At 59.3% G+C, this 19,744-nt stretch overlaps 1 protein-coding gene and 1 long non-coding RNA gene across 4 annotated transcripts in view; one reads left to right on the top strand and one right to left on the bottom strand.

Moving 5' to 3' along the window:
* The window catches only part of SEPTIN9 (septin 9), a 161,921-nt gene that overhangs the window by 129,382 nt on the left and 12,795 nt on the right, over window positions 1-19,744 (bottom strand). For 2 of the 3 annotated variants that reach the window (XM_037809982.1, XM_037809981.1), the window contains exon 2: window positions 13,888-13,944. In XM_037809982.1, coding sequence (XP_037665910.1) covers window positions 13,888-13,944 — 57 coding nt within the window. Of the gene's footprint in view, window positions 1-3,123; window positions 3,161-13,887; window positions 13,945-19,744 lie in introns of those variants that run through there. The other variant, XM_037809985.1, reaches the window with a different exon arrangement.
* LOC119514285 lies at window positions 13,815-18,390 on the top strand. Its single transcript, XR_005212778.1, has 3 exons — window positions 13,815-13,931; window positions 15,643-15,817; window positions 18,129-18,390. It is a non-coding gene; the product is annotated as an uncharacterized LOC119514285 (long non-coding RNA).

Here is a 19,744-nt window from a genome sequence, read left to right as displayed (position 1 = left end):
GGGGCACCGGCCAGGAGCGGACGTCCAGGGTCGGCGCAGCTCAGCCCCCCAGGGCCTGCCCCCCACGTTTACACCCATCACTCACCCACAGGGCCGGTCTCACCCTCCCCGAGGCCCAGCTGCCCCATCCTCAGAGGCTTAGGGAGCAAGTCCCAGTGGAAAGTTCCCTCTGGGAGACGCGGCCCCTGAAACACGAGCTCTTCAAACAAGACGAAACTGCTTAATTTGTAAAAGCCGCAAAGGCAGTTCAGAACCAAAAAGCCCCGACCCCTGGCTGGAGGGAGAGGCCTTCCGTGCCTCGGTGGCCACTCGCTGCTCCGTGAGTCACGCGGGCTCTGCTGACAAACCCTCTGGCACCGTCCCAGGGGAGGCCCAGCGTGGCCAGAGCCGCGGGGGGTCTGACGGCTGCAGAGAATCCCCAGGCTACCGGATGGGCACACCGGGGGGAGCCGAGGGCTTCCCAGGGAGGAGGGAGAGAGATCCAGGGGCTCCCCGAAGCTGCTGGCCACTTGCCCAGGGCCCCCTTTGCCCCAAGGACAGGCAGACCTGGGGACTCGCCAGGGAGGGGTCTCCTCTGGGGGTCCCCTCCCCACCTCATTTCCTGAACAGCTAAAGGGGGCCACGGGCCTGAGCTGGACGTGTCTTAACGTCCGAGTGAGAGCAGCGTCAACAGCCCCGCCTGGACGCCAGGCGGTGGGGCACCTGGCCAGGGCGGGCCCCTGTCCACACGTCCCGGGGCCCCCTCCCCAGCCCCAGCGCCACACGACAAGGGTTGGGTTCGAAGCAGCTGTCACGGCCGCCTCGTGTGGGGCGCAAGCCGGTGCCCCCAATGAGGAGGGTGCCCGCAGGGAGAACGAGGGCCCTGCAAAGCCCTGGACAATGCTCAGAAGTCCCGGCGGCATGAGGGGTGCCCCGGTTCAGCTCCCCCACTTCACAGCTCAGGAAACTGAGGCCCAGAGCCTCAAAGTGGCAGGTCCGAGGTCACCCTGCAGGGATGGGCTGGGAACTCCCCTCCAGGGACGGGCAGAGAGCTCCGTTCCGGGTGCAAAACAGGGTTAAGGTGAGACTCAGGCTCAGGATCCTGCTAGGGAAGCAGCTCGGGGATTTCAGCTCGTATTAACATTTGTAGCTGGCTTGTAACTAACGGAGTTTTGGAAAAAAAAAAAACGCACTTTTAAAATGAAAACATAGTCAAATGGGGATTTCATCAGAAGTGCCAATCTTTCAGCGAGGCATCCCTGGCTGGACTGTGCACAGCTGTGGCCTTTTCCACAGACCGCTTGGTTAGCATCTGAAAAACGCTTGGCGTCTGATGCGCCGGGAGGTTCCGAGATGCTGCGATCAGGCCTGATGCTCCAGGGGCCCAGAAGTGACCTGCAGTTAGTGGTGAGGAGGGAGCAGGTTCCTGTCTTGTCCACCCAGGCTGTCCATCAGAGGAGTCCGCTCTGAGGATGGCCCCAGCCCACCCAGGCCCGGCACCCTGCCGCCCCTGCAGGCCAAGTATAGAGAACGGGGGGCTCCTGCACCCCATCTGCCCTCGGCCAGCCCTCATCACCAGGCACAGACAGAGAGGGGAAAGCAGCCCCGCCAAGGACCCTCCCTCCGTGGTCTCCGTGGCTGGTCTGCTGTGCCCACGTGGGGAAGCCCACCGGTGCACACACACACACACACACACACACACACACGTATGCACTCCTGCCAGCCGTCCCCTGCGGCTGCTCCACCCGTCCCAACATCACATCCAAGAGCAAGCGGCGAGGAAACCGTCCTTCCTCGGAGCATCGGAGATGAGGCTTCCTTCTCTCCGGCTCCGTGGGGACCCTCCTGCCACCCACACCCCACGTGGCTGCAAAGGACAGACCAGGATGGCTGTGCGGTGACACCTCTGAACCTCCGTTCGACCTAGGGACCGGAGCGCAGCTCTAGCTCCAACCACGTTCCCTGCCCCTGGCTCAGAGGGGCGCGCGTGAGCAGACACCAAAAGTCACTGATTCCTGGCAATGACGCCGCAGATGACGAGAGGTGGCAGCTACAGGACATGACGCAGAATCGACAGACCCGAGAAGTCTGGCCTAGGAAAGACGATTTTCTAACAGAGGCCTAACGAGGGCAGAGCCACCTTCCTCTCCGGCGTGTCCGTGCCCGCTCCACGGGGCTGCCAACCGCCACTGAGAATGGCTGCTTGGCCTGTCGGGAGCAGCTTGTGGCCTGGGGGGCTGGCACCCCACAGAGCTACAGAGACTGGATCCCAGACCCACGGGGTCCCTGCAGCCGGAGCACCCCCTATTTGCTGTCACTCCCTGCCCTGCAGTGACTTCTGGATGTTTTACACAGTGATTCTGCTCCACAGCTCCAGGCAGAACCCACATTTGTGCATCTTTCCATCCTAAACCCCCGTCGGCCACTGTTGATGATTCTCACAACCCCTGCCCCCATCTCAGGGTCCCCAGGTAAGCGCAGGACCCGACGGACACCACCCCCCCCAACAGATCTGTCGTGGTTAACGCCACGAGCTTCTGGCAGGACAGGACACGCTCTCCCTGCTGTGCACGCACACTGGCACAGACACTCGCACGCGCACACACCCGGCCATCTGAGCGTCGGCAGCTTCCCCCTCTGTAATCAACTCCCGGGAAGGCACAGAAATGCTATTTCAGGGAGGAGACCAAGGCGGCCTCGAAGACAGCCTTTGGCTGGCAGCGAAGAGACAAACCGCAGGGTGGACACACAGACGCCCGCCCAGCACCCCAAACACCTCCGCCCCAGACCCAAGGGCCAGAAGCTGGCTCCCTGACCCTTTTCCAGGATTTCGGCGCTGCGGCCTCAGCATTTTCCATAGCTAGTTGTCTTGAGATGCAGAAAGTGGCACATTGGAAAATGAAAGAGAAATAGCAAGGGGAGAAGGAGAGCAACTTTTAAATAAAAGCCAGACTTAGGGAAGCTGGGCTTTTGGAACGTCATGCCCATCGCACTTGGAACGGTCAAAAAGGAAAGAAATATTTCTACACAAAATGAGTCAAAGTGACCCTTGGGCGCTTGTTTCCTGAGGCATTAGTAAAAGTCTGGGTTCCAGGAAGAAAGAGGGGCGAGTGACAAATGGGGAAAGGAAAGCCGCTGGCCTACCTGTGATCCGGTCTCTCTCCATTACTACGGATAAATTTAGCAGCAGGCGGGAGCCCCGGCGTCCCCTCTGGGCACCCCCGTCGCCCTCCCTCCTTCTGCCTCCTCCTCCTGCTCCTCCAAAAACACTCTTTTGTCTGGTCTAATTTCTTCAATCTGTTGCAATCATGAATTCATCCAAATTACCACATTTCCATGTGCTGATCATATGTTTGTGCTCCAAACTGAAGCGGCATTGTCTCTTCGAAACGGGAGGCGAAAAGGAGCGCAAGGAGAGAAGTGCAAAAAGGAGAGGCAGGCCCAGGGCCCGGCAGCCCCCAGCGTCCGCCCCACGCGCGACGACTGTCCGACGGTCCGTCTGGCTTTCCGCGCGGTGGCTTCAGAGGGCCAGCGCGTGGCTTCCGGAGCTGCCTTCTCTCTCCACCCCCTCCAGCCCCCTCTGCCCGAGGCTCGCTGCTCCTTTTTAATATCCACTTGGAGATGCTTAACTTAGCCTCTTGGAAACCAACTCGCAGAGTCAAATTCCTGGCGACGTCCAAAGCCTTTCATTCTCCCTGGGCCGGTGATGCTGCCATTTCCTTTGGTTTTAGCGTTTCAACAGCCTGGTTCCTGTGCTCCCGCGGGCCACCCTCCACCCGGAGCCCCCAGCGTGGCCGGGCGGGGGGCAGGACGGGCGGCACCCAGGTGGGCGGCCGGGCTCAGAAGCAGCTGCCTCCGCCGAGCCCTGGGAAGTCACCCCCCGGGGCCCAGGTCCCCGTCAGCCTGCGGTGACAGAGGCAGCTGGCCGTCCCCGCCCAAGCCGAGAGGGAGAACAGGACGGAGACTTCCTGGAAGATTCCTACCACATTCTCATGAGTCAGTCAGCCTCCAGCTCCCCCGGGAGGGAGCGGTTCTCTTCCTTACTGCCCTTTTCCCCAGACTCAGTGCCTCTCCAGGAGCGGCCGGCTGAGCCGGGGCAGGCTGGGCAGGGGGCTCAGCGCTGCTTCCCGCTGTCCCCCTGGGGTCCCCAGGGATGGCGCACCTGGCCACCTGGGGGTCCCCAGCAGCACCTGGCCGTGTCCATGGAAGTGGGCAGGGAGGGCTACCCCGGGCGTCCCCAGGGCAGTGCCGGCCTCTCCGCCCCCCAAGCTCTCCCTCGAGGGTTCAAGCCAGTGGCCCCCGTCCTGGGACACAGAAACCAGTTCTGTTCACCCAACGGTGTTAACAAAAAAAAAAAGTGTATTTGTGCCAATATTGAAAACTGAAGGGATTTCACTGAGAACTCCAGATTTTCAGCCTGTCTTGAGAAAGGCCGAGCATGTGGCAGCGTTGGATGAGCCACCCTGCCCGCCACACGCGGCTGGTGAGCAGCGCTGCCTCCTTCACACGAAATGCACGTTCCCATGGGCCTTTCACTCATTTCCTTTACGGGTTGGCCCCCCGAGGCCTCCGAGTTTGCAGTCCCTGTCCTGCACAGCCAAACGGGCCGCGTGGGACCAAACATGGCCCCCAGGTGGCTCTTCCTTAAACAACACAAACGCCCCGAGTCACCACCTCAGTTTCAGTCCCAGCCCCACCCGGGGCAGGTCCCCAGTGCTGGTATCCTGGGTGGGGGGCCACCTCAGCCCAGTGGGGTCCTGGGAGACTTGGGCCCTGTGGGGGCCTGGAGAATGGCCCAAAGATATCAGGGAACCTGCAGGTACAACCTTATTTGGAGAAAGGGTCTTTGCAGGTGTGAGTAAGCTGAGGAGTAAGGAGCTTGAGACAGGGAGAACGTCCTGGGTTGCCCAGGTGGGCTCCAAATGCCATCACAAGTGTCCCCAGAAGAGGGAGGCACAGGGACATTTGACTGCACACAGAGAAGACAATGTGAGGGTGGAGCAGAGGGAGATTTGAAGATGCTGCCTGGAAGAAGGAGTGATGTGGCCACAAGCCAAGGCCTGCTGGCAGTCCCCAGAAGCTGGAAGGGGCAAGCAACGGACCCTCCTTAAGATTTCAGACTTCTGGTCCCCAGGATGGCAAGAGAACAGGTTTCTGCTGTGCTAAGTCCCCTGGTTCATGGCAACTTGGTACCACCACCCCAGGAAACCCATATGGCCCCACATGCCAAGTGTATGCTGCAGGCGCTTTCTGCTCATTCAACTTCGTTCTAAAACATGATACTAAACCAACTGTAACAATTGTTGCATTGAAATAGTGGGAATCATGGACATTTTTTTCATTTATTTAATGTTTTCCAATTTTGGAAAAAAGATTCCTTATTGTCCTTTCTAATCATAAATGTAGTGTATGTTCCTTGAATTAAATTGAGAAGCACAGGACAAGTATAAAGAATCACCTTGAAGCCCATGTGGGAAACCCTGGCACTGGCCCTGACTCAGGCAAGCCTCAGAAGGCGCCAGGAGGCCCAGGCCAGTGGGGGACAGCCCGAGAGGGGGCCAGGCCAGGCCAGGGGCCAGGCCGCGGCAGCCTGCTGTGGTTGCTGTAGTCACTGAGCAAAGCCTCGGCCCTCGGTTTTACACGGCAGAGTTTGGCTCAACATCCATCTCTCCCCGCCACCCCTGCCATGCTGAAAACTCCACGCATTTCAGTCCAAGCAGGGGATAATGTGAAACCAAAAACCTGGCAGCGCCGCTTGGCTCCGATGAGGCCTGTGAGTCATGGGCCCAGCCGAGGGTGCAGAGTGGGACGTGGCCAGGCAGCCGGGAAAAGGGGCACTGCGGGGAGCAAAGGCCCCTGCTCACCCGGCTGTGTTCCCCTCCACGCAGGACACCCCACATCTCTCCTGCCTCAGGAAGCTCTACTCTATGGTTCTCTCTAGCATATGCAACCCAGCGAGCAGGACTGCGGTCAGGAGGGCAGGCTGCCCGGCTTCACTTAGCCCAGCATCTCCCAAATCTACCCAGGCTGGCTGTTCGGTAGGGCGACCGCTTTGGGGAACTCTGCCTCCCGCCAGCCCTAGGGGTGGGCACTGCTACCCAGCTGGCCCTTCCAGAAGGTTCTTGAGGCAGAATCACTGTCCTTCAAACACCCACAGACTCATGCCCCGCTTACCCAGCCACCTTCTCGTGACGTCACTATCACCATTTGGGAGCTTTTTCAAATCTCAGCGTGGGGCTCACTAGAGCGGAGACCCCACTCAGAGAAGTGACAAGGGGTCTGGGGCAGGGTCAGGAGGAAGAGGCAGGACCATTTTATCTCTAAAGACCCTGGCCAGGGGCTGGGAAGGTGGGACAAACGGATAGGCAAGCCCATTCCAACCACAAAGTATAGTGTTTAACCTGCTCGGCCTGGTGCTGTGGAAAGAAGTTAATGTGGCCATTCTTCACTTTCCATCTTGGCCTGGGAAACTGCTTCTTTCTCGAGGCTCAGGCAAATGCCTCCTCCATCAGGAAGTCTTCTCTGGTTGCTTTCCCACCTCCAATCCTGCTCCAGCCCTCATGGGCAATCCCTATGTCCTGCCATCGGGCCTTCTTGGGATTTATTTTTCTCCTCAATGGAAATTGGCACCCCAAAGGGCAGACTGCCTCTCTGCAGACCAAGCCCTGGCCCCCACATGGGCTGCTTCCTTCTCCCCGTCCAGCTCTGGGGACAAACTCAGAGTAGCGGCTCTGTGGCTGAGGCAAATGCACAGTGCATGGCTGGGTCCGGCACCCCCCCCCCCCAGGGTACCTCTGCATGCTTCTGGAAGCTTCTACATCCGCCAGTGCCCAGCTGGGAGAGAACAAAAAATGTACCAGGTGTTCCCAGCATGCCTTGAGCTCTCAACAGGAGACCAGTTGGCGCTGAGGCAGGCCAAGCCACCATGAAGGGGAGTGAGGCCGCCAGGGGACCCTGGAGTGCTCGGGTGTCTCAGGCAGGAGAAGGGGGATGGAATTGTCACCCCTTTGCTCCTGGTTCACGTTGGGGGGAAGGGTCCTGTGAGCAACACTTTCTGAGGTTCTGGGCTCCGAATTTCCGCCACCTGCCACCCCCTCTCCTGGGGCAAATCTGGGAAGCCACAACCTCTCAATTCAAAAAAATTGATTATCCCGCTCTTTCCCACTTGTCCACAGACTCAATTCTGTTCTCCTGAATTAAAACCAAAGGAAGTAACCGCTCCATCCTCTGACCCCCACCCTGCAGCCACGGCCACGGTACCTGCCAGCACGGCGGGACCCTCCAGGGCTGGCCCCAGCCCGGGTTTCCTGTGGCCTCCCAGAGCAAGACGGAGTCTGGGCCAGGCCGCTGCATTCCTCTCTGGAATCTTCTCTCAGCCTTTTACTGTGCCTCACGCTTCGGAGTTCCTAAATAAACACAGCCCAGCTACTCTCTGCCCTGGGGGGCCGTTGCAGAGAAACCAGTGGGACGAGGAGAAAGCTGCCCAGACAGTGCCGAATTCCGCCTCACGCCCCTCGCCCAGCCGTCCACCCCAGGCCCCAGCCCCGGTAAGCCCCGGCCGCCTGCAGAGAGGAAGGGGGGCCGGGAGAGGCGGACGCCAAGCTCCTTGGTCGACTTTGCTCCAAAGCCCTGGAGTTGAAACCTCTGCCCAGCAGGCCAGAAGCTTCTGGAAGGGTTGGCTTATTTCACTTTCCACCATCCACTGGAGTCCAAGATTCTGCCTGCTTAGTAGGTGCCCAAAAATGCTTGTTGGATGAACAAAGGAATGTGAGGATCCGATCCGTAAATGCACGGACCAGCACCGTCCGAGAGCACTTCCCGCACTGACACAAGCATCCTCTGACTGCAGTGTCCACACAGCAGCCACGTGGGGCTGGCGAGACCCGAGCCCCAGAGACCCGCTGGTGTTACGGGGAAGAAAAGTTTTCACTGCTTTAAATGTTAATTTAAATTTAAATAGCCACACAGGGCGAGTGGCTGCTGGGAGCTAGACTCTGCTTCTCCTCCTCCTGCTCCCTGGAGACACCGCCTTTCCCCATAAATTTCTTCCCCAGAACGGAAACAAAAGGAAAATGGAGATTATCATTTGGCCACTCTTCAGTCGAGGCAAAAAAAAAAAAAAAGCTGAGCTCCGTATTTTAAACTTGCCCTCTTTGGCAGATTCCCCCAAGCGTCCTGTGGTAGAGTGAACTGTGTACCCCAGAAAAAGACACATCCTTGACCGTAATCCGCGTCCCTGTGGGCATGGGCACGTTTGCAAAAAGGACCTTTGGGAGATGCTATTTTTAGCTAAGGTGTGGCCCAGCTGAGTCAGGCGGCCTTAATCCATGTTGCTGGAGGCCTATAAAACAGAGGAGATTTGGACGCAGAGAAAGCCGGAAGCCAGAGGAGCAGACACAAGGAGCGAGGGGTCGCCAGGTGATGCAAGCCGAGGAACCCCACGGAACCCCACGGATTGCAGCAAGCCGGCGCCAGACGGCTACAGGCCTCAGGAAGGACTCGTGGCCCTGCTGCTAGGCTAACCAGCGGGTGGTACTGTGTCATAGCAGCCCTGGCAGACGAAGACACTGCCCCTACCAAGTTCAATTCCACAGTATCCACTGGCTGCCAGCTCCGGGCCTGGCTTCTGTCCTCTGGAGCTGTGGATGCAGAATGACCAGGCTCACCTGGTGTAGGGGATAGGACAGGTGGGGCCGAAGGATGAAAGACTGGGCTCTGCAAAGAGAACGCCTTCAGGGGTGAGAAAGGACGGGTCCCCGAGGCCACCTGTCCAGGGAGGCCAGGACATCAGAGCAAGGAGGGAAGACGCAGGGACCACAGACCGGAGAGGTGAGCCGGGGCCAGGCTGGGGAGCAGCATGGACAACATCCTTGGGGTTTAAATTTTCTTCCATTGGGGAAAGGGAAGCAAGGGCTCTTTAAGTAAGAGGACCGTGACCCAACCTGCTTTAAATAATTACCTCCACGGGATCGTGTGGCCCAGTCCCTGGCACACGGGAGATTCTTAATAAACGCCCTTTGGATGTTGAGTGGGGGTGGACAGGACACCCTCTGGTCCAAGGACAGACACCGGAGGCCCCACCAGGACATGTTCAAGAGGATGGAGCAGCCATCCCAGGGCCATTTTGGGGAGAGGGGTTGCTGGGGAGGCAGAGGTCAAGATCAACGGCGAGATTTCTTGCTTGAATACCTGGGGAGATGGCAAGGCTGGGACAGCAGAGATGCAAAGGAGGAGCAGGTGGGGGCAGGCGGGAGAGAGAGCCATGAGCTTGAGGTGCCCACGGGAGCCGAGGCTACAAGGGCCAGTGGGCATCAAAGATTCCAGAGGCTTCTTTCCAGCCCAACTTCCCCCACACAGGCCAGATACACCCCTCCCTCCCTCCCTCCCTTTGGCGCCATGGCCATGCACAGAGCACCTGTCACTCAGCACCCACTACCTGAGCAGCCACCCTGGGCCAGGTGCAAGACACAGTGTTTGCAGAAACAGCGGAGAGCGAGCTGGATGGCCTGGTGTTTCGACACCGGCTGTAGACTGAGGGTGAGGACAGGTCATCCAACCGGTGTCGGATGGCCAGCCTGGATGGCCATGAGTGGCGGAGTGGGGCAGTGAGCTAGGCTGTGCCTGCAGGTGGTGGGGGGCAGGGACCCCAGCGGGAGGACCAGCCTGGGCAGGGGCCGTGGGGACCGGGGGGGTCCCTTCCCTGCAGCCTCTCCTGTAGGCATCCCTCTGCACGGCAGACACAAGCCGAGAGGAGCCAGGCCGTGTTTCCTGGCCTTCCATCTCTCGGCGGGGCGTCCTCCACCCCGGCCACCAGGTGGGCTGCTGTGCTGTTTCCCGTGGCTGCCTGACAAATGACGACAGCCTTGGTGGCCGAAACCTATAGAAATGCGTCTCCCAGTTCTGAGGCTGGGAGCATGAAATCGAGGTGTCACAGGGCCAGGCCCCTCCAAAGCTCCAGGGAAGGGGTCTTCCTTGCCTCTTCCACCTTCCAGCGGCCCCAAGTGTCCTTGGCTTGTGACTGTCGCCACGGGGCCGTCTTCTGCTATGTCTGTGTCCTTCCCTCTCATTATAAGGACACTTGTCCCTGGATTTAGGGCCCCCCTTGGACAACCCAGGATAACCTTGTCTCAGAATCCTTACCTCATTACCTCTGCAAAAACCCTTTTCCCAAATAAGGTCACATTCTGTTCTGGGTGGGCATGAATTTTGGGGGGCTCTATTCAAACAGAGTACAGAGGGATGAGGGTGGGATGGGGAAAGAGGCCGCAAACCTCAGGGGTATTGAAGGAGGGAAGGAGGGAAGGAGGGAATGCGGGACTCGGTGGCACACCGGACATCAGAGCCAGGGATCCAGCTCAGGACTGGCAGGCGGGCTGGGCCCTGGGGGTGGGGAAGCTGGGGCACCGCAGGGTGAACTGCCATGTCCACCGTGGAAACCAGGGCAAAGTTCAGCCAGAGACTGCAGTCTGGGAGGCAGCACCCAGAGTAGCTGCTTGGGGCACAGAAAGTGGGTGAACTGGGGAGAGCAAACCAGAACACACCGGAAGGCCACTCGAGAGGGCAACATGGCAACTTCTAGAGGGGCTGAGGATGGGTGTTCTGGTTTGCTAATGCTGCCGTTATGCAAAATACCAGGAATGGACCGGCTCCCCATAAAGGGGGTTTACTTGGTCTCAAAGTTACAGTTTCAAGGCCATAAAAGTGTCCAAGCTACAGAGTCAACAGTAGGGCACCTTCACAGAAGAATGTCCAATGGCGTCCAGAATGCCTCTGTTGTCTGGGAAGGCACACAGCTGGCATCTTCTTCCTTTGCTCCCAGGTTGTGTTTCAAAATGGCTTTCTCCCAGGACGTTTCTCTCTAGGTGTCTGGGGGTGTTCTCCTAGTTTCTCCCAGGTAAACTCTGGAGTAGCAAAGGTCTACTTTCAATGGCTGTCTTCAAAGTGTCTCTCTTGGCTGCAGCTGCTCTGAGCCCCTTCTGTTTGTGAGCTTTTATAGGACTCCAGTGAACTAATCAAGACGCACACTGAATGGGTGGGGACACACCTCCATGCAAACAATCTAGTCAAAGGTTTTACCCATAGTTGTGTGGGTCACATCTCCATGGAAACAGCCTAATCCAAAGATTCCAACCTAATCAACACTAATACATCAGCTCCCACAAGATTGCATTAAAGAACATGGCATTTCGGGGGACATAATACATCCAAACCAGCCCATTGGGTATCCCCGTAACCCAGACAAACACGTAGGGAAATGCTCACATCTGCACCAGGGACACACACGACACTGACCCCAGCAGCGTCTGTAACCAAGAAAAACTCACATCCTTATCCACCAACATCCCACCAGAGGAACCCTCTCCTGTGGTCAAAATAAATAACCAAAGCTGCGTGGATCTTTGCGTGAAAAAGCAAAGAACAGATGCCAACCTCAGCAGGACCTCGTTTTTACATCATGCCGACGACACTCAACGTGAGACACTGTGTTCAGAGCACACAAGCACACGGTGCAGACAGACCCGGCAGCGACAAACTGCAAGTTCAGAAGCACCGTCCCCGGGGGGCACGGGGGCTGTGGGGGCATCACACGGGAGCTGTGGCTACACTTGCCACTCTTGCTTTTTAAGCTGGATGGTGGGTGTACAGGAGTTTTTTTAATTTAATTCTTTATATTTTTATATGTCTAAAAACTCCATTTAAGAAAAAAAGACAGAAAGTGAGTGGGTTCATCCAAGGATTGAAGGTGGAATGAGTCTGAGCGGGGGCTGGAGACGGCCGCTGGGGGCCAGTTCCGAGCACAGCCTCCAGGAGACGGTGAAATGAAGAACTTGAACTCAAGAGAAAGGAGGCTGCTCCGGATCTTCCCGGAGGAAGACGGGGTGCAGGGAGACGTATGAACCTGGGGTGCACGGCAACGAGGCCCGGGCAGGGGAGATGAGGGGTGGTGGCGGCTTTGAAGGGGGTTCTCCCAGGGCAGAGGGACCAGGAAGCTCGAGGGGCTCTGGGGTCCGGGAAGCAACCCCTGCCTGGACCACGGCCGGAGCAGCAGGGCGGCAGGGAGCGCAGGGAGGAAAGGGGGCCTGGAGAGCGGCTCTGTGTGTCAGCAGCGGGCCGCTCCGTAGCCCAGATGGCGGCTTCGGGAAATTATGTCTTAGGCGTCCAAGCTGGCTGCAGCCGCGCCAAGTGCTGACAGCTCGGAACTGGCCCGTCAGGGGAGCAGCAGCCAGAGGGGGCTGTGTCCACACGCCCGCGCCGCCCAGCCTCCCCGAGACCTCCGCCCCCAACGAGGGGACGGGAGAGGGGCTCCCCCAGCCCCCACCCCCAAGGGCTGGCCCCGAGCCCCACCCCAGCCAGTGGGAGGGGGGTGATGGAGCTGTGAGCCCCAGAGGCGGGACCCCAGGGCTTTGGGTGCCAGAGAAAATTTCCCCAGAAACACAACAGAGGCTGTGTCCCTGGGCGGGTGCACTCCTGCTTGGCCACAGCCCGAATCCCGCAGCCTGCCCTGGACGCCTCCGGCCGGCCTGTCCCCCTTCCAGTCCCAGGTCCACCCTGTATGGCCACACTCGTGTGACTCTCTCAGCCTGCAGCTCTGCACGCCATCGTGAGGTCACCCGCGTGCTGTGCACACACCATCTGTCCGCACCAACACCTCCCCAACCCCGCGGAGACCGCCCCTCGGCCGCCCCAGTTCTGGGTGTGCCCGGCCCATGGCAGGGTCCGCCTCTGGAGGACGGGCCAGAAGAGGGGGTTGCCAGCCCTGGAAATAGCGTGAGGAGCCTCTGGGCAAGGAGTTCTGGGCCCCCAGGCACCCGGCACGGTCCAGGGCTGTCTGATTCTGCAGCCACCGGCCGCAAGTGGATATTAAGATTAAAATTAATTAAAATTAAATAAGTAAAGAAAAAGAACAATGAAATGAGTTAGTTTAGTTAAATAAACTTTAAAAGTCACACGTCAAGGGCTCAGTAGCCACGTGTGACTTGTGGCTAGCATGTGGCAGTTCCCATCACAGAAAGTCCTGTCGGACAGAGCTGGCCTTGAGGGTAGGAGCGTGGGCTCCGGGTGGGCACGTACCCCTGGAGCCACAGACCCGCTGCCCTGCAGGGTACTGATTCACGAAGGCATATTTGCATTCACGTCATCTTGTGTGGCTCCCCTAGGACAGATGCTCCTGGGGGCACACCCCCTGCCTGTCCCAGTGCCATCATGTCCCTATCACCTGCCACCTGGCACCGAGGTCCCTCAACACACACTCAGGTGAGTCGCCGTCTCCCAGGCCCCAAGTCCTCTCTGAACGAGGCCACCAGAACGAGCATGTACACCACACCCCTGCACCTGGCCCCAGAAGCCGGAACAGAGGAGCCACGGTGGCACCACCAGGTCACGGCCAGGGAGGGACGACACTCGACTCAGTCCCCAGGGCACCGAGGGGGAGGCGGAGCCGCCAGCCTGCCACGACCACACCTGCCCAAGAGGCCCCGGTACTCCAATCGGGGGCATCTGCATTTGCCCTCCCAACTTTGTATTGTGGAAAATATTCAAACACATGAAAAGCCGTAAAGAATAGCCTGGTGGACACCAGCAGACACCGCTGGTTAGTGTTTGCCGCGTCCACTCTCACCGGCAGCATCTTCAACTCTGAGTGGCTGCAGGGGCAGCCCCGCGGATCCCAAAAGGGCTCAGATGTGGGCAGGGACGGAGCTGCCCATGAGCGGTCAAGGCCGCCTCCCACGTTATGCCCACCCCCTGCACCTCAACCTTCGCCCTTGGCCTGGGAGCGGCTACTGGAGAGAGAGGGCAGAGCTGGGACAGGCCTGGGAGGAGCCATCGCGGGCCACGTGCCCCCGAGAAGGCCGGGCAGGCACTCACAACCCACCGCAGAAGGACAAAAGACCCGAACAAGCCACTTACCGGGGCCGCTGTGGTCACCGAGCCTCCGGAGACGGCCGCTGGAGGTCCGCGAGACTCCTAAAGATAAGAGGGCAAAGGGCAAAGGTCACCTGGGGCTGCAGGGCCCTTCCTCCGGGCGGATGGTGAGCTCTGGGCGTGCCCGGCAGCCACCTGCCAGTGGAGCCACGATGGCCCGGCCACTGGGACGCTGGGAGCCAGCCAGGTACTGGCCAAACCCCTTACACGCTCTCCTCCCCCACTCCTCACCAGCCCCTTTTGCCATAAGAGAGTTGAGCCCAAACTGAACCCAAGTCCCCCAGACCCTGCAGCAGGGCTTGGCTCAGAGGCATCAGGCGGTGAGCAACTGCCGAAGGAGGGAGCTCCTGGCACCAGGTCGGCACAGAGCAGGCTCCCCTCGAATAACCCAAGTCTTGGAATCGGGGCTTTCCTATCCCCTGGGGCAGCTCTGACTGAACCCCCCACCTCCTTCTTGCCCAAGGCTGCACAGAGCCCGGTTGGGCTTGGGGAGTGTGGGGTACAGTCTGTTCTCTTCCCCCCAGGAGGGAAGAGGGGCAGAGTTAGGGGGTGAACCAGCCTCGTGCCGCGGGCACCCTCCACCCCACACGCCCCGGGCCAGCATCTGCTCCTTGGAGAGGCGTATGGCAGCAAGTCTGAGAGCGCCCGAGGGCTCTGCCAGCAGCCCCCAGGATCCCAGCTGGGCAGCCCAGGACCACCCTATGGCTGCCAGGCCACAGTGCCCTGGGGTGGGCTGGGGGGTGGGGGGTCCCAGCCAGGCACAGCCGAAAGCCTCCCCACAGACAGCCAGAGGGGCTGCAGAAGGGCCTGCTGCCCAGGGGACCCATGAGACCCGCACCTCCCTGTAGGCTCTACCACCGGACACCGTCCCAGGGTCAAAGGGACCCACCCCACCCCACCCCCCAGAGTGCACTCCAGAGGCCCCTGTAGCAGGCATGCACACATGCATTCATTCCTCATTCATTATTCCCCAAACCCACCCCTTAAGAGTGAATCCAGAGCCGGAAGCAGGGCGACCTGCCAGCCTGGCCTTCATGTCCAGCTCCCCAGGGCCACACACACTGTCCCCATCTGCAGGACACTGGGCTTTTGCAAAAAACTCAGGTAATTGACCACAGAATGGGTGCAATTCCTTCCTGCAGGGACCCGGGACCAGCCAAGTGCCTGTCACTGAGCCTGGGTCTCTCCCGGTGCTGGGGAGGGTCCCAGATGTGCCCAGTTTTAGCTGAACCCACCCACGGTGGAAAGCAACAACCCCAGAAATGCAGGTGGCACAGGGTTCTGGGGAGGGTGTGAGCACTGGGGCCTGGAGTGGCTCGGGGGAGCTTCACGGAGACAGCGAGGACCGAGCTGAGCCGTGAGGATGGGGCCGGGGGAGACACTGGGCAAAACCAGCCACTGCCACTTGCCAAGGGTCTCGTGATGTACCTCAAGCTTTCTGTGCACTCTCCCACCTGCTCGACCCACGGTTCTGTTAGGCAGGTGCTGGCCTCCCCACTGCACAGCGGGGAGCTCTCCCACAGAGCCCCCTCCCCACCCTAGCCAGCATCTGGGACCTCATGTAACAGAGGAGCCAGCCCCTTCTCTCAGTGCCCATCTGACTCTACAGAGAGCTCGCAAAACGTGTGCCCACTGCTGAGATGGAAACCCCATCCCCAGGGGCTGTATGGGTTTCCTGGGGTCATGTAATAAATTGTCATGAACCGGGGGGACTTAGAACAACAGTTTATTCTCTTCCAGATTTAAAGGCTGGAAGTCTGAAATCCAGGCGTCAGCAAGACCTGATACCCCGAAGGCTCCAGGGGACACTCCTGCTGCACCTCCCAACTTCTGGCTGCCCAGACTGCACCCCTCCTGCCTCTGCCTCTGTCCTCACTCGGCCTCCCCTGTGTCTGTGTCACCTCTTCTGTCTCTTGTAAGGACACTTATCATCGGATTGAGGTCCCCCAGGGAATCCAGGATGAGCTCATCTTGAGACCCTCATATTAGCTACATGTACAAAGACCTTTTATCAAGTAAGGGCCCAGTCCGTGGTGAGAGGGGTTAGGATGTGGACATTTCTCTTGGGGCCACCATTCCATCCTCTAGAGAGGCCCGGCTGGTGCGGGGACTCCAGCCAGGCCCGTTGGATGAAGGTGGGACCCCGGGCACACACCTGCAGGGTCCCCGTAAGACTGGGGGTAGGGCTGGCGGGGACGCTGTCAACCTTCCCTGGTCAAGCGGCCACCCCGAGACTGCGGGGGAGGCCCAGGCCCCAAACCTGGGGGCAGTCGCCAGGGCGCAGGTGTGGTGCCCAGGGAAAGCTCTGGCCTCGGACTCAGGAGTCCTGGGCGAGACGTCCAGGTGGGCGGCCAAGGGCGAGTCGCGGCACCTCTCTGGGATGGGATGGGGAAAATGACGCCTGCTCTGCCCCCTCCCACAGCCACACCAACCTCAAAACGGGAGGCTGGTGGGTAGAGGGCTCGTGACGGCTCACAGAGAGCGAGGGGCACCCCTGCAACTGGCTCAGGCTGGGCCGTGGTTTCCCCAGAAGGGCCCATGCTCTGGATGCAGACATGTCACCTGGAAAGGGGGGAGCCCTGAAGAACGGGCACAAGCCCATTAGCCAGGGAGGGGGAGCAGCTGAGCTGTCCCAGCGGACAAAGGCCGCTCGGCTTCCCAGCACCTTCCCCGGGGGACGCGCGGGTGGAGGAGGCATCCAAAGAGACCGTCTGCACCTGGATTTCCCAACCTCAGAGGCGTCGGCATTTTGGACGGGATCGTCCTTTGTCATGGGGCCGCCCCGTGCCCTGTAGGATGTTGAGCAGCATCCCTGGCCTCTGCCCCTGGGTGCCAGTAGCACTCCCCCTCCCCATTGTGACAACCAAGAATGTCTCAGCAAAGTCACCTCTGTCTGAGAGCCGCTGGTCTACACTAAAGGAACGGGTCCAGGGAGAAGGAATGCAAACACACTCGCGAGGTAGCCCCTCGGCATGGGCCTTGCCCTCAGCTGCTGGAAGGGCCTCCTGCCACCCAGAAGCCCCTGGTGGAAACTGGCGAGGGTGGGCTCTTGAAAGGAGGAAGAGGAGGAGCAGGGAAGTTACTTCCTAGGAAGCCGGCCACTGGGCAGAGCTTCTGGGGAGGCCTTCCCGGCAACTGGGGTCTTTTCAGGCCTCCAGGCTGGTTGCGACGGCCTCTAAGCACCCTTCCAGAGCCACACGCCTATGAGATCTTGCTGGAAGTGCAAGATGGACACACACAGCCAGGGGCTGCCAGCCTCGGCCCCTCTGTGCCAGGCTGCATCGAGCAAGAGCATGGTGAGGTCTCTACACGGGGGGAGCCCCTGCTGGAGCAAGAGCTCATGGCCTCCTCTGCAGTCCTCTCTCCGGGGACTGGGGTGCAAGGAGTGGAGGGTCTGGCTCCTCATTTCAACAGGAGGGGCAAAGTGTGCGTGCAGTGCCAGAGTTGCTGGGAAAGGAGCAGGGCCCAGGCCTGAGCCCTCCCCATCTCCCCTCCACACCCCAGAAGCTTCCTTCATTCTGCAGCACCCAGGGGTGGGGACTGTCCAGCAGGGAAGGCTGGTGTCCACCCTGGGCCTGCTGGCATGGTGGTTGCTCAGAGATGTGGGGAGGCTCCAGAATAAACAGCCAGCCCTGTCGTCCCCAACCCCAGCTCGCCTCAGTTCCACAGACGGCTGTGCCCACCCCCTCCGCAGGCCAAATTCGGAGAGGCTGGCTGTGCCTAATGACGCTTAAGAATTAGCATCACCTGTCCTGCACACAGGCGTGGACACATGTGATGAGCTGTGGGCGGGCTAGGTGCAGCGCCCGGAGGAGACAGCTGTGCCTATAAATCCAATCTGTCCCCAATATGGAAAGAGGATGGGGAGAGGAACACCGGCCAGCCCACCAGAGAAGGAACTGGCCAAACATACCTGCCGATTGCAGTCACTTCCCACCGCACCTGACGTTGCTGCAGGTGCTGGGACAGACGCTGCCTGGGCCTCGCTCGGGGCCAGAGGGGCACCAGCCCGGCCCCTGCCCTCTGGGCAAAGGTGCGAAAGAAGAGGATCCGTCCAGGGTAAACAAGCCAGAGCACCTGACCCCTCGGGCACGTCCCCTGCCCAGTGCTCCCCAGACCTGGGGTGGGGGTGGAGAAACGGGGATGAGGGAGACAGTATCCATCTCAGATCTCTCGGGTGGGGTTTTTGTTTTATTGACACTGTTGATTTTTCCGATTTCCCAAAGAGTGCGTGTGGCGGCAGGCAGCCCCTGGCACAGAGAAGAAGCCAAGCTTGATGCTCCCTGAGATCCCCCCGTGCCCACGTGCCAGCCTTCGTGTGGGAGCAGCCACCGACCCCGGGAAGAGACCCCCGGCCCACAGCCGCTCCATCGCAGCTTTCTGGAGCTCGGGCCGGGCCTGCACCCGCATTCAGCAGAGAGGGAGCTGGAGCGAACAACACAGTCCTCAGTCATTCTGGTTGAGAAGTGAGTTATTTGTATGTAATTTACAAATAAAACACTCGGAAAGAGAAGAGACAATGGGAAATTCAGCTGCCTGGAGGCCTCCCAGAGCAAATGATTCCAGTTCCCTGAGGCAGTAAAGTCCGGAGTCTGGAGATCGGGGTTCGAGTCCAGACTCCCCTAGCTGGAGGGGTCCTGGGGAAATTTCTTCCCTTTTCCACGGCTCGGCTTCCCTGTCCGCAGAACGGGGACGGAGATGGTGTTCAGCCATGGGTTATTAAGATTAAATGAGGTTCCATATTGAAAGCACTTAGCACAGCGACTAGCTCAAAGTAAACATGCAACAAATATTATTATTAATTATTATTATTATTAAGAGTAGCCACACACACACCAGCCTGGGCCCAGGGGTCTCTAGTTAGGTGTAAACAAAGCTTGGCTGCCCATAAACCGAGGCATCTGGTGCAGAACCCCAGGAACCACCACCCCAAGAAAGGCCACCTGGAGCCCTACTCGGCTCCCTCCTAATTTCCCTCCTAATTCCGGGGAGTCCCGCAGTCACCCCACCCCCACCCGCCCGGGCTCTCCAGGGAGGGAGCCCGCATTAAAGGCGGACGGGAGTTTCCTAGACCCAGTGAAAACAAAGCCAGGGTTTTGGGGGCTCGGAATCTCAGTGCTCCCCGAGACCTGGCTGCCTGGAACCTCCCCACCTGGCACCTGTGCCCACCTAGGACAAGATAAAGGCCATTTTGCAAACACTCACGAACCCCAGGCCAGTGACAAACATCAGAAAAACATCCTGTGTCGAGGCTATGGGATGAAAACACACCGGGCAGAAGGCAGCGGAGGACAGCAAGTGGGGAGACACCGCTGGCCGGGGTCCCAGGCGAGAAGCAAGCGCAGCGTTCCAAAGCAGGCAAGAAGACGGCTGCAGACAGGAGATGGGTGGAGAAGGAGGGTGATCTTGGGCAGGGCAGGGAGAATCTGGATAGGGGAGCGCTGGGCATAGTTGGCAGGGAGGACTTTTTCTTTTTTCTTTCAATCCAGTTCTTGTGAGGAACTCAGTGACTTAACCAGGTCAAAATGTTAACTGTGCACGGAGAATCTAAATATAATCTCCTATCCAATGTATCACTATTATTACAATTTGGATTATTATTTTAATGACTGGAACCTGTTCTCCCGTCATGGAGCAGTTCCAGATCCTTGCGGAAGGCAGAGCCACAGTTCCCACCCATGAGCCCGGATCCATGAGCCCCAGGCCCCTCTGGGGTCTCCCGTCTCCCAGGAATTCTAACTCCCCGTCAGGGCAGGTATCGGGCTGTCCCCAAGGGAGGGTGACGCAGCTACACCTCCAGTTCTGCTCTTGTCCTGACAATGAGCGGAGGCTGGAAAGTTCT

This window comes from Choloepus didactylus, chromosome 18, assembly GCF_015220235.1.
Source record: "Choloepus didactylus isolate mChoDid1 chromosome 18, mChoDid1.pri, whole genome shotgun sequence".
NCBI classification, from domain to species: Eukaryota; Metazoa; Chordata; class Mammalia; order Pilosa; family Megalonychidae; genus Choloepus; species Choloepus didactylus.
This window is presented reverse-complemented; position numbering and strand designations above follow the sequence as displayed.